The 14136-nt window shown below is 36.9% G+C and overlaps 1 protein-coding gene across 4 annotated transcripts in view; it reads left to right on the top strand.

The window, feature by feature from the left end:
• Positions 1-13016, top strand: part of FGF13 (fibroblast growth factor 13) — a 597768-nt gene extending 584752 nt beyond the window's left edge. For all 4 annotated transcript variants that reach the window (XM_035288732.3, XM_035288734.3, XM_035288731.3 and 1 more), the window contains 2 exons: positions 9141-9339; positions 11626-13016. In XM_035288732.3, coding sequence (XP_035144623.1) covers positions 9141-9339; positions 11626-11762 — 336 coding nt within the window. In that variant the 3' untranslated portion in view covers positions 11763-13016. The remainder of the gene's footprint in view (positions 1-9140; positions 9340-11625) is intronic.
• Positions 13017-14136: the final 1120 nt, after the last annotated feature.

Genomic DNA, 14136 nt, shown 5'->3' with positions numbered 1-14136 from the left:
CTCACCTGTGAAGTGGGAGAAACTCTCCTCTCAGGCCAGAGGGATGTAATTACTGAGAGGCACCTTGAAGAGTAAAGCAGATTGCTACATATTCCAAAGAGGGCTGTCACAGTGCTTGGGACACAATAGGCTTTCAGTAAGTCCTAGATCAGAATTGCTTCTTCTGTTTGAATCTTAAATGAATAAATTGACTTCCTCCATTTAGATTTGTGACAAATGACTGCCAGTAGCATCCTCTCGTGTAGCTCCTTTCAAGGAGCTGATGAGAGTAGAAATGCACTCTTCATAAAAAGATTCCTCTCTTTAGCACTTGTTATCCTTAGCAGTCATTTGCAGATGTAATGTGACGCAGCAGTTTAATAGTCCTCTGCAGCACCATTCTCATCCATTCAAATCCTTGCTTTATAGATGAGGCCTTTGCACCTTGCCCTATGACACCAGCTTTTATGTTTTACAGTAGAAAGAATGTATTAGTAACTTCCATTTGAGCAGTTGCTATTGTCTAGCATTACTTTTCTACTTGTTCAAGAAAATCTCCTTTCAAAGTTTTTGAAGAAGCAGACTCTGGATTACTGTGACACTTTCCTTCAGAGACAAATCTTACCAAATGTAACAGACCTGCTATCCAATGTGAGTAAAAATTATGATTCTCAAAAATTTTTTGGCAGGTGCGGTGGCTCACGACTGTAATCTGAGCACTTTGGGAGGCTGAGGCAGGCATATCGCCTGAGGTCAGGAGTTCGGGACCAGTCTGGTCAACATTATAAAACCCCATCTCTACTAAAAATACAAAAATTAGCCGGGCATGGTGGCACATGCCTGTAATCCCAGCTACCTGGGAGGCTGAGACAGGAGAATCCCTTGAACCCGGGCGACGGAGGTTGCAGTGAGCTGAGATCATGCCATTGCACTTCAGCCTGAGCAACAGAACAAGACTCCATCTCAAAAAAAAAAAAATTCCTGAGGTACTAGAATATCATATGCACCCACCCTAGTATCATTTTATTTTGGATAGACCTTGCCAGAGCTATCCAATTCATGTAGGAGGAAAGGACCTTTGTCTTGTGCATGACAGTTGGTTGGATCTCTGGGAAATTTTTTCAGAGCTCCTAAGCTTTGAATTTTTAGTCAAGTGCTTGCAACAGCTATTTAAAAAGACACAACCTACTAAGCTTGTTCTCCTGATAACATGTACTTCAGAACTCATATTCTTGCAACTGGATTTAGATCCCACTCTGAAGTCAATACAGACAAGAGGACTGCCACAAATTAGAAAGCTTCCTGGTAGAAAGACTATGTATCCAATGGGCACAAATTAATTCCAGTACTGGCTAAAAGACCAGAAGGTTTATTTTTAGAAATCATATCTCATATTTGATTCACCTTTCAAAGCACATGGATCAGCCCTGCCATTAAAAAAAACAATATACTGAATTAATACACATAATAAGCAGGTTAATAGGCAGTTATTCAGGGGTTATTCACCTTAGAGAAGTATTCTTCACTTGAAAAAATGCTTCTACAGATTTCTGTAAAACAATGAGATCCCCTAATAAGTTTTAAAATACACAGCAGTTCACACAGTCTCTCTGGCACATATTTTATGTAAAATGAAGTACACCCTCTGCCACCTAATTGGATTGCCAAAACAATCTGTATTCTTTGGGGAAGTTGGGGTCAGACTAACACAGTCTAGGGCTAGTCACACAATCTTGAAGACATATGGCCTATCTCTCTTCTTTGTCACGAGTCTCAACAAGTTACGTTCATGTCAAAATGTATTTGCTGAACAGGCTTGCAGGAGTGAGGCATTTGGGTAATGTAATTTTTATATCTTGACAAAAACAACCCATCTTAGCCTCTGGAATTGTATTTGTTTGCTCTCATTCTTTAACTTCTAGCTTATTTCAGTGTGTTTTATAAAACAAATATGTTTTGGAAGATTTGGCAGCCTGGATAAGCCATTGTATGACATTGCTTTAAAGAAATAGCTGAAAATCCAGAACAATTCCATATAGAAGACTAAATGAACTCTGGGGCTGAAATATGGTCATATCTGAGCCCTAGTTCTGTTCCCAACAGGCCATTGGTTGACAGGTTCCTGAATATTTTTCTTATTTTTGTTTGTGAAGAACTAAGGAGAAAAGCAACACTATGCTGACGTATTTTGTGGGGTCAACATATGGTAAATTAAAATATCTATGAAATATCTAGGAATCTAGAAATGCTACCAAGAATTCAGTGTAACCATATGAGAAAAACATCGTCCCAATGTGCACACTCTTAATTCTAATTTGCATTTCTTTCCAAATGGTTGCTAATTAACATGTGTATTTTTAAGTCATTTTGTGGCATGGTATTTCATGAAGCCCTTTTTAAGCAGTGCATTTCTTTAGTGCTGTTGCTTGGATTACTGCAGCAATTTCAGTGTATTGCAGACAGAAATGAAAAATGAAAGGAGGCAAAACAATTCTCTGAGAACCAAGTTTGGAGTAGAGTGCTGAACACAAAGTGTAATTCATGTGCAGTCCTAATTTTTGACAGAATTTATATTCTTCCATGTTAATGAAACACATATAGCCAGGCCCTTTTTTTGGCGAATTGATCCCATAGTGAAAAAGAATCTTGAAAAGTGAATTTATTTATTTGGTCTTGATTTCTGGGCCTGTATTATCAAAGCAATCCCACATTTCATGTTTATGGAGCTTTACAATTTTCAGAGCTTCTTTTACCATAGATCATCTCATTGCGTCCTCATACAACAACCAGTAAGATCAGCAGAACTGATAGATTTTTTCTCACCATTTTACAAAAATCAGGCTAGTAGAATGTAACTGAAACATTTAACTATTTGCAGACATAAAGAACAAGAGTTTAAGTTTCTTGCCTGTGTCTGAATTATTAGGGTTCTTTTTATTTTTGCTTAAGTATTCTTTTTCTTTTGTTATTCTCTATTCTTTTCCTCCTTCTGTCTCTCCCGCACTCCCTGCTTTCCTCCCTCACTCTTTCCCCCTCTTCACCTACCTCCCCTCCTTCCCTCTCTCTCATCCTTTCCAGTATTTAAATCGAATTTATCTGTAGGCCATTTTACTCCTTTGAGAATCACCTACTTTTTCTGCCCTCACAGACAAGTTTGACTTGTCTGTCTCTACTTTAAAATAGTCCTCTTTTCATTGGAAAACATAGTGCCACATTTAACCCTTTTTTGGATTTATACAAGGGAGCTTCCAAAATTTCTTCATATATTCTATTTTTAATTTATGTATTTCACTTGGTATGTATTGATAATTTAATGTATTCTAGACCTTATGTTAGGAGCTGCCCTCAAGTATCTAATAGTCCAGTGGATATTTGAGTGAGCAACCATATTCTGTTTATCCTGCGTTAATCATTATACTTAGCTATAGTGCACTGGGTGAGTATTGATTCCCTCTTCCTCAGTCTCTCCCTTCTCATGCTTTGATCTCAGTCATAATGAAGTTCATTCACATTAAATATACCCTGGGAGAGAACATCAAAGCCCTAAATATAATGATTAGCCTTGGATTTTGAAATAACTGGTGGAGGGCAAGCCTGTATAGAGAATATAGGTAGTTACATTGTCACCCTCATGGGCACAATTTATCTTTTAAGATTCTATTTTTTCAAGTTTTTTCAACAGAATCTAATTTTAGTCTGCATATTAATTTCATTAGGCTAGGAATAATTGATGCACACAAGTCAGACCTGCTTAAATAACCTAACTTTAAATCTGGAAAAATAATTATCATCAGAACATGACTCAAAATTAGAAGAGTGACCCTTGTTATTGGCAGTAATTGTTCAATAAATTGGATGATCAGGCTACTGAAAATGTGACTGGAAGAGAGGAGAAGAAGGGAGAGGTGGGAATGTAGAAGAGAAAGGTTTATAGGAAATAGGTTTAAAGGACCTACTGAAAGGAGGAAACTATGTGCTTCCAGGTTCATTATCAAACATTCTTTAAATGCTACTCTTAATATCTATCAACTGTTTTTCTTTCTATGTTCTATGGTTCTTGCTTTAACAAATGTTACCTGTGAATTAAACAAAATATATTGAGAAACATTAATCTATACCAGGATGTGTGCACTTGGTAACACTGCCATCACAGGCTTTGTTCGCCAGACTGAGGATGTAGTGTTGCCATTTTATGTATGGACAACTTCAGTAGACTCTGTTGCTCTCTCTCTCTCTGGATCTAAGGGAATCAGTACAGCCCATGTAAAAAAATATGTTTTTGAGAGAAATGTGTTAAAGGGAAACATTTACAGTCTGCATGGCAATCCTCAAAGCCTCCCATCCTGCTGAGATACAGACACAAATGAAACGGTGCCACCCTATCAGTTGCACTATAGCTGAAAATACAAGAACAGGGTGGAAGAAAAAGCATGAAAAACCTGTTATTAAGGCCCGTGTTTGCCAAATTACTTATTTTAATCAGGAAGGCATTTAATCTTAGTGTGTATCTTTTGGTATTGGAGAATGTGTTTAAGACGCTGAAACAACATAAATGTTATACAGATATTTTAGCTTTCGTCATTTTGGTATGGCTACTGAGGATACAGCTACACACCATCTGCTGACTGGCATAGCCCTTACTTGGCTCCATTGAGGGAAGCCATCATCATAGCCCATGCTTCTTGTGACCTGGCTCCAGCTCCAGGAGGCCAAAGATATACTACACTCTGTCCATACTTTGCCCTCCGTGACAGAGGCAAGCCAGGACACCGTTGCTTCTTCTGACTATGACAGAGAATAACAATTTATATTGCTCCTGAGCCTTTGTTCCAGGAAAAAGATGTTTTTTGGCACGCCCAGAAAACATGTTGCAGTTATTTGTGTATATTCAACATAACTGGTTACACTAAGGAATTATTCACTTGCCTCTCAAAGTCTGTGTGGAGGTTTTAATATGTTTTATGTTTGTCAGTGATATTTCAACCTTTGAAGAATTATTTCCTCCTCAATCATGTAAGTATGTTGGCAAAAAGAAATATTAGATTTTGCTCCTTGATCCACTTATTCTCTAAATGTAGATTCCTCATTCCTTACTCAAAATGCTATCATTATACTATAATGATACTAACTGATATGAATTTCTTAAATAAAAAGTTTAATATTTACTGACAAGAAACAAATGTTGAACTTCAAGGGGAATAGACATGATTATACAGAGGAAAGATATTAGAGACAGATTGATTATTTCATGAACTAAAAAGTTGTTATTTGTCTGAAAAAAACATATATGCAATAGTGGCAAACAACTTTTAAGGGAAATCAACGCATAAAAGGTTGTAAGACTTAAAGCATCTTTTCTTTGGTACTCATGTCAAGTAATTTCTCAGTGACTATGCAGGGAATTCATAACATCTTTTTAACTCATTCATGCATTAATTACAATAGCAGACATTTATCTAGTGACTGTTAAATCCAGAACACAGTGATTGCTGCCTTCATTTAGTGCTTCCCATGTGTCAAGACCACTATGATACCTTCTTCCAGTGCACTATTGAGCATCTCCAGATTAACTGAAGTAGGTTTGTTTCTTGACATACGTCTACCTAGTATCCTCTGAACAGGGATTTCCTGGGTTGGGGCAAATCCAATTTCTATTATTCACATGTATCACTGCAGAGACATAGAAGTGAAACTGTACCCTTTGGTGGACCTGCCTTGTGTTGGGTGGGATGCTCATATTTTTCCACATTTGATAAAAATCAAGCCTCTTCTGCCTACTCAACACTGGATAAAATGACAGTGTCATACACGGAGAACAGAACACTCCTTTGGTTGCTTCGATATTCTTTTTTTGGCCTCATTTTTCTCCCTTTCTACTGAGTTTTTGAATCCAAATTTAGTGATGATGACTAAGAAATTGCCAGGATGTGACAGAGCATTCAGTTCATTGAGTGCTTCCTTGCCATTTTCCAATAGTTGTAACAATTGCCAAGTTTTTTTCTCCTGACATTGTAGGTGCCATGTCATTCTTAACAGATATTAAATCACATTTGCAGAATATATCCATGCAGTAACAGCCTCATTTTACATATAGCTGATTTCTTGATATGTATTAAGGAAACTCCCTGCAGACTTTTTACTAGTTGATACTTCTGAGTCCTGAAATTTCCAATATTTAAATAAGAATCTCTGAAATTCAAATTATATAAACAATAATCAAGTGGTCTGCCATGTGCTAACATGTGTCATTTTTGTGAGCGGAAGGTAGATTGGGCAAAAACGTAAGACAAGTTCCCTACTATCTGGAGGTAATCATACAGTTATATGAGTCACAGGGCCATGCTAGAGATGTAGGTAGAGTTTATGGGAACACAGATAACAGGTGCAATCAGTTCTGATTGGGAGAGATTATATGTGATTCTGGAAACAGTCACATTTGAGCTAGGCCTTGAGGGATTAGAGGAAAGCCAGTAGGTAGATAAACAAAGGAATGACATTCTAAGCAAAGGAAATGAATGGCATCTGTAAAACACGAAGGCACACATGGGTCTTTGGTGAATGACACTGGAAGATGATGCTGGAAGGCATGGTAGTGGCTGAATTGCAGAGAATTTTTCAATGTTACATCAAGTTGTTGTTTTCACTATAGGCAAGGTGAAATCATCAAAATTTCCCAAGGAAGGGAACTTTGCTTTAGGAAAGCAAACCTGCCAGCTGAAGAGAAGAAACCAGTTAGGAGGTTATGACAGCAGTCCAGTGAAGAGGTAATAAGGCGCAAACTAGAGCAGTGGCAATGGGAATGGAAGGTGAAGGTCATGGATCATAGACTAGAGAGCATGGGAATAAAATGAAAGGTCCTCTGAAGTGTTAAGTGTGAGCAACTGCCAGGATGGTTGATTCCAATTACTAAGACAGGGAACACAGGAAAAGTAGAGGAAGTGTGGCTCTGTGCTTCAAATATTATTCTTCCCTGTTTTCTGTGTAGAAAAGCTCTGCTAAAATGACACCCTCTCGGTGAATCCCTCCTTAGTCCCTCAGTCAGTTTTAAGTCTGGCTTTTTCTGTTCTCATACAGCACCTACTGTAAACCTTCCTTTTTTCATTATGGTAGCACACATTGTATCTATGCCATTTGGGTACATGTTTGATGCCTACAGATATGTGAGAAGCTGTCTGAGGCCACATATTACTTGCCTATGAATATTTAGGACCAACCAAGTACTTAATGGATCATTAGAAAATGTATACTAAATGAATGAATGAATGCTGCCCTTACATAAGACATTAAATGCAACCCATTTTCGGGACCTGCCTTAGAATATGCAATGATCCCATGTCACCAGCCTGGAGTCAGCCATACATTGTTTATGTGGCTACTTGGTATCACTCGCCTTGATCATATGCATTTTTCACCAGATTTATATTCAAATGGTTTCTGACTCTTTATGAAAGGAAAATCCATTCTCCAATGATGATGTGTTTTTCCATACACCGATTTAATTCTCAAACAATTTTAGCAACGTTCTATGCAGTTGTCCTCATCACTAAAAGAAATGTGGAGACTTCTAGTCAAATTTATTTGTACTTTCTTGGCTTTCTTTATGTTGAGAAATCCTACAAAGAGGAGTTTTCACAGCCCATAAATAGAACATTTTGGTTTCTAACATGTGACAGTTGCCTTAGAAGTACATTGCTTCTTGAGTAGGTTGCATTTGTGTGAATCCTCTGAAGATCTATCAAGTGTGCCCCTAGGCTGAAATAACCCCAAAAGATACTCCAATTCCTGCATTCTGAGAGCCAGATTGGGGAAGTGGGGGGAGATTAGGCAGATTACTGTGTGAAACAGTGTTTGTAGAACCCCAGAAAAAAAGGAAAGGAAATTGCTTGAGTGCTTAAATTTCAGGGAAAAGCTGCCTTGCCTGAGGAATATGCCCCTCCTTGCTGAAGTGACTTAGAGTGCTTCAGATATTGTTTCTCAGCTAGTGTGTATTGCTTAGAATGGTATCCAATATGAAAGTGCAGTAAGGTAGAACCATGGACACGTTGTTTTTAAAAGACTGGTGCCCCAGAAAGCTTGCAATATTTGTACACATGTTTTTGGTGATAGTACCAAGTATTTTTTTTTCCTGATAACATCTCAGGAAATTAGCAAAAATCTGATAGTTTAATTGGTGCCTCTATCACATGTAGCTCAGTTAGCATTTTCCTGATAATCCTCCACTCCAAGTAGGCCCTTTGCTACTCTATGGCTTACTTCTAGATTCAAATCTGCTATTCATTTCATTTAGCTTTGAAATTATCATTTTTAATGGCTGCTTATTGTACACATAGACACACACACGTATATTCAAACACACAAAAGTTTTTTATTTATTTATTTTTTCCTTAAAATGGTCTATTGAGGCTAGGAGCCTTCGCAGTCTAACGTAAAGATGGCCAAATGCATGGCAGAAAACCACATTCCTGAGTTCAGAGTCCACTGGGCTGCTCTATTATGTCTGCTGGTAGAATTACTGTAAATTCCTTGCTTTTGTATTGATTTGCATGTAAATATTACTGTAAGGCAAGGATAGGGTGAGGGGGGAATTTTTCTTTCTGTCTCAAGCCAAGGTCCAATGACCCCAAAAAAATCAATTTGGTTTACCTAGAAGTCAAAGGTAGGCTTTCTTTGTAACAATATAGGCAGCCAGCATTGGAACACAGGTTTCAGCCTGAGGCAGTTGACAACCTTAGTGTATAATAATTCAAGACTCCATGAAAATTAAGTACAAGGACAGAATGTTTATTTTCTCATATTGAATCCTGAAGAGAACAAAGCTCCATATGTCAGTTTTATGATTGTCTTTTCAATCCTTGGCTCTTGTATTTAACCAATATATTTCACTTACATGGCTTGTTCTAATGTTCCCAATACCTATAACAAAGAGAGCTAATCATTAATCAATAGCACTTTCACTTATGGCTTTTTCTAAACATCATGTGAAATGTTATATACAGTCTGCTGATTTCCAATGATGATAGTTTAGACTATTAAAATAGAGCGCCAGTCATACAAGCTTTAACAAAGCATGTCTTAACCTCCTAAAAGGCAATACCACATGATTCTACAGGAAATTCAGAGCTATAATATAAACACTGAACTTTTATTTACTTTTGTTGCAGGAACTTTTCACACCTGAGTGCAAATTCAAAGAATCAGTGTTTGAAAATTATTACGTGACATATTCATCAATGATATACCGTCAGCAGCAGTCAGGCCGAGGGTGGTATCTGGGTCTGAACAAAGAAGGAGAGATCATGAAAGGCAACCATGTGAAGAAGAACAAGCCTGCAGCTCATTTTCTGCCCAAACCACTAAAAGGTAAATTTGATATTGTGGAAACTATAGATTATGCTACTAAATATACTTATTTATTTAATTTCAATAGTTTTGGGGGTACAGGTGGTTTTTGGTTACATAGGTAAGTTAGTGGCAATTTCTGAAATTTTGGTGCACTCATCACCCGAGCAGTATACACTATATCCAATGTGTAACGTTTTATCCCTTACCCCATTCCCAAACTTTCCCCCTACTCAAGTCCCCAAAGTCCATTTTATCATGTTTATGCCTTTGTGTCCTCATAGCTTAGCTCCCACTTAAGTGAGAACATACAATATTTAGTTTTCCATTCCTTAGTTATGTCACTTAGAATGGCCTCCGGCTCCATCCATGCTGCTGCAAAAGACATCATATCATTCCTTTTTATGGCTGAGTAGTATTCCATGGTGTATATATACCACATGTTTTTAAGCCACTCATTGATTGATGGGCACTTAAGTTGGTTCCATATTTTTGCAATTGTGAATTTTGCTGCTATAAACATACCTGTGCAGGTGTCTTTTTTCACGCAATGTTTCATTTTCCTTTCAGTAGATACCCAGGAGTGAGATTGCTAAATCCAATGGTAGTTCTACTTTTAGTTCTTTAAGAATTCTCCATACTGTTTTCCATAGTGGTTGTTCTAAGTTATATGCTCACCAGCAGTGTTAAAGTGCTCCCTTTTCAGCACATCCATGCCAACATCTGTTGTTTTTTGACATTTTAATTATGGCCATTCTTACAGCAGTAAGGTGGTATCTCTTTGTGGTTTTAATTTGCATTTCCCTGATGATTAGTGATGTTGAACACTTAGAAATGGTAATTTAAAGCAGTCCTTCATCACACTTTCTAAAGTGAAATAGTTGTTCCATATTCAGATATTTATTTTAAAAAAACTTACATTTCGTTACATTCAAAAACATTTGCTCTCCTGATTTTAATTTTTCCATAGTGCATGTACATATAGTGACACTTTACTCATGTGGAAGTACCTTACTTGCTAACTCAGGACAGTCAAGAACCCCAAATTATGCTAAAATGTTGCTTGGGCAGAAACATAGGTGTAAAAAATCTGTGTACACTTAACACTTATCAGAAAGCTCCTTGGGTCCTCTCTAAGGGCCTAACATATTATTTCAGCAACATTTGCTTATAGTTTTCCCATCATCATTAACAGATTAATAGCACAATAGTAAGGGTGAGGGATAAGAATAGGCTATGGAAAATAGTGATATAAGAAGTAATGAGATGTGGTAGAGAAGAGACAGAAAATGCAGGCAAGGCAAAGGAAGACTTCAAAGAGGTTAGTAGCCTGGGGTTAGAGTAGGGGTTTAGAGTAGAGGCAGACACTGCGGAATTCAAATAAGCACAGCGCGGTGTTTTACAGCACATTTTTTGGAGCCAGACTGCCTAGATTCAAGGCCCAACTTTACTTTTTAGTAATGGATGATCTTGAACAGGTTATTTACCTGCGTATGCCTCAAGTTCATCTGTATAATATGGATAAGAGTACTTATAAGATTCTCACAGAGATTAAATGGGATAATGCATACAAATAACTTAGAGCAGTATTTAGCATGTTATAAGTGTTGCATAACTATAAACTAGTGTGGTTATTTATAGCACAGCAATAATAAATGTTACCATTCACTATACCAAGAACTATCTAATACTTAGAGTCTTAAAGTGTTTCATTTTAAAGAATGATAGAAATCAGTGTTTTAAAATGTTTTAAATTTTAATATTTGCCTTGCACAGTATGCTATAGATCATATTTAAACTTCTAAGAGCTTTATTAAATGCATTTTTTATTAATCCTCTCATATAACCGTAAGTAATAGAAGTTAGGCATTAAAATTCTTTACACACTACTACACCAAGGCTAGATCTTTGCTTAATCTGATCCAGTCCACTCTCTTTTGAGTCCTTGAAAGCAATGTTTTCATGTCCGGCTTAAGGTACAGAAGTGTAGTAACCAAAAGAAAAGTTGAGGATCAGTGTGGTATACCCATTTTTTGATGTATTTTTTTCTCTTTTTTTCTTTCTAAATTTAATTTTTAATTGACATAAAAATTGTACATATCTATTATGAACAACAAGATATTTTGAAGTATGTATACATTGTGGAATAGCTAAGTTAAGCTGATTAACATATGCATTACTTCACCTACTTATCATTTAGGTGTATAGAATAGAATACCTACAAACTATTCTTAGAAATGTTCAAGAATACAATATATTGGTGTGCCCAACTGAAGGCCTTTTATACCATCTTTATGTGCTTTTCAGTGGCCATGTACAAGGAGCCATCACTGCATGATCTCACGGAGTTCTCCCGATCTGGAAGCGGGACCCCAACCAAGAGCAGAAGTGTCTCTGGCGTGCTGAATGGAGGCAAATCCATGAGCCACAATGAATCAACGTAGCCAGTGAGGGCAAAACAAGGGCTCTGTAACAGAACCTTACCTCCAGGTGCTGTTGAATTCTTCTAGCAGTCCTTCACCCAAAAGTTCAAATTTGTCAGTGACATTTATGAAACAAACAGGCAGAGTTCACTATTCTATCTGCCATTAGACTTTCTTATCATTCATACGAAAGCCCCATTATTTAGATTGAGCTTGTGCAAAAGAATGCCAAGCATTTCAGTGAACTAAGTCTGGGAGAAGGACTGCCAAATTTTCACATGATCTCACCTATACTTTTGGGATCACAAACCAAAACTATTTCACAGCACTAATGCTGATTAAAATTTGCTCTCCCACCAAGAAAATTTAAAAGACCACAGTTTTCTTCAAAAAACAAAACAAAACATAACGTAACAAAATTAACTGCTTAAATGTTTTGTCGGGGCAAACAAAATTATGTGAACTGTGTTGTTTTCTTGGCTTAATGTTTTCTATCTACGCTTGATTCATGTGTACATTTTCTTTGGCATAGTGCAACTTTATGATTTCTGAAATTCAGTGGTTCTATTGACTTTTTGTGTCACTTAATCCAAATTAACCAAATTCAGGGTTGAATCTGAATTGGCATCTCAGGCTCAAGGTAACAGTGTTCTTGTGATTTTACCAATCTTTTTTTTTTTTTAGATTTGTAGCATTGTGGTCAAGTTACTGTGCTGTACTTTGTGAGTAGAAATTGAGTTGTACTGTCAACCTGTCAGTAAAAATAACTTAAAAAATTATCATCAAGTGTAGATTTCTCTTAATTCCATTTGTGTATCATGTTAAACTACTGGTGTGGCTTCTTGTGTAAAGACAGGAACTGTGGAACTGTGATGTTGTCTTTTGTGTTGTTAAAATAAGAGATGTCTTATCTATATATGTATGAGTCCTTCTGTCATATTTGGCACATGAATATTGTGTACAAGGAAATATTAAGACTGGTTTTCCCTCAACAACATATATTATACTTGCTACTGGAAAAGTGTTTAAGAATTAGCTAGGTTTCCATTTAGATCTTCATATCTGTTGCATGGAAGAAAGTTGGGTTCTTGGCATAGAGTTGCATGATATGTAAGATTTTGTGCATTAATAATTGTTTAAATCTGTGTTCCAAAAGTGGACATAGCATGTACAGGCAGTTTTCTGTCCTGTGCACAAAAAGTTTAAAAAAGTTGTTTAATATCTGTTGTTGTATACCCAAATACGCACCGAATAAACTCTTTATATTCATTCAAAGAATAATCTTTCAACATGTATTTATTGAGCATCCATCATGTGCCATTAACTGAAGTAGCAACTGGAATAAACATTGTACAATGTAGATAAGGTTACTGTCCTCAGATAATCTACAGTCTAGCAATTTATATTAACATGAACACTTTAAAGTGTGTTTATTTTATTATTTACTGTACTTGGACTTCAGATTGGTACAGAGGATTTCATATTCCCATTCAGTGGTCAAATTATACAAATGAGACCTTTGTGCTTGTATTTCCTCTGCCCCTTATAGTGTCATTTCCCCTCTCTGTTGCTTATTTCTCTCCTCTCTCAAGGGAATACACAAGATTAAATATCTACTGTCTTTTCTACCTTTGAGAACTGAAGGAAAATGCAAATATTTTTTAATGTTGATGACTTTCCTCTAGCTCCCCAAAGCTGCCATTATCTGGCAATGAACACTGTGAGTCAATACATATGGTCTCTGACTTGTAATAGTTCAACTTACATTTTGGGGGCTTCAATGTGGTACAGAAGCAATAGGCATGTAGTAGAAATTATATCTCAAGCACCCATACAACCATTTTGCTTTTTATTTCAAGTACAGTATTTAATAAATGACATGAGATATTCAATACTTTATTACAAAATATGCTTTGTAGTACATGCTTTTGTCCAACTGTAAGTTAATGTAAGTGTTCTAATTGCATTTAAGGCAGGCTAGGCTAAGCTATGATGTTGGCTAGGTTAGGTGTATTAAATATAATTTCATCTTAAGATGGGTTTATTGGTATGTGACCCCCATCGTAAATGAAGGAACATCTGTATATGGAGGGAAGAGTTGTGAAATACATAAAATGTAATTGACTAGCGCTCTTCAGAGCATCTGAAACTAAAATTACTGGGACCCCAAACAGCAGGCCTTTTCAAGGAGGGGAGACTCCTCATTTCTAAGATGTTTGGGCCAGATTCAGCATGAGCTCCTATCCCTGCCCACCCCAGCCCCGTCTAGTCATCTTGTGATTTCATTCTGTCTTCCTCATTCTGCTTCATCCTGCCTGAGCTCTAAAGCACACCTACATGAGGTAAGGTCATCTGCCTATCTTGGATGCAGGAACCTTTGTACCATGGTTTAAAC

The sequence above is a fragment of the Callithrix jacchus genome, chromosome X (assembly GCF_049354715.1).
Source record: "Callithrix jacchus isolate 240 chromosome X, calJac240_pri, whole genome shotgun sequence".
Classification (NCBI taxonomy): domain Eukaryota; kingdom Metazoa; phylum Chordata; class Mammalia; order Primates; family Cebidae; genus Callithrix; species Callithrix jacchus.
Note: the sequence above shows the minus strand (reverse complement) of the source record. Positions and strands in the feature narration are given on the sequence as shown.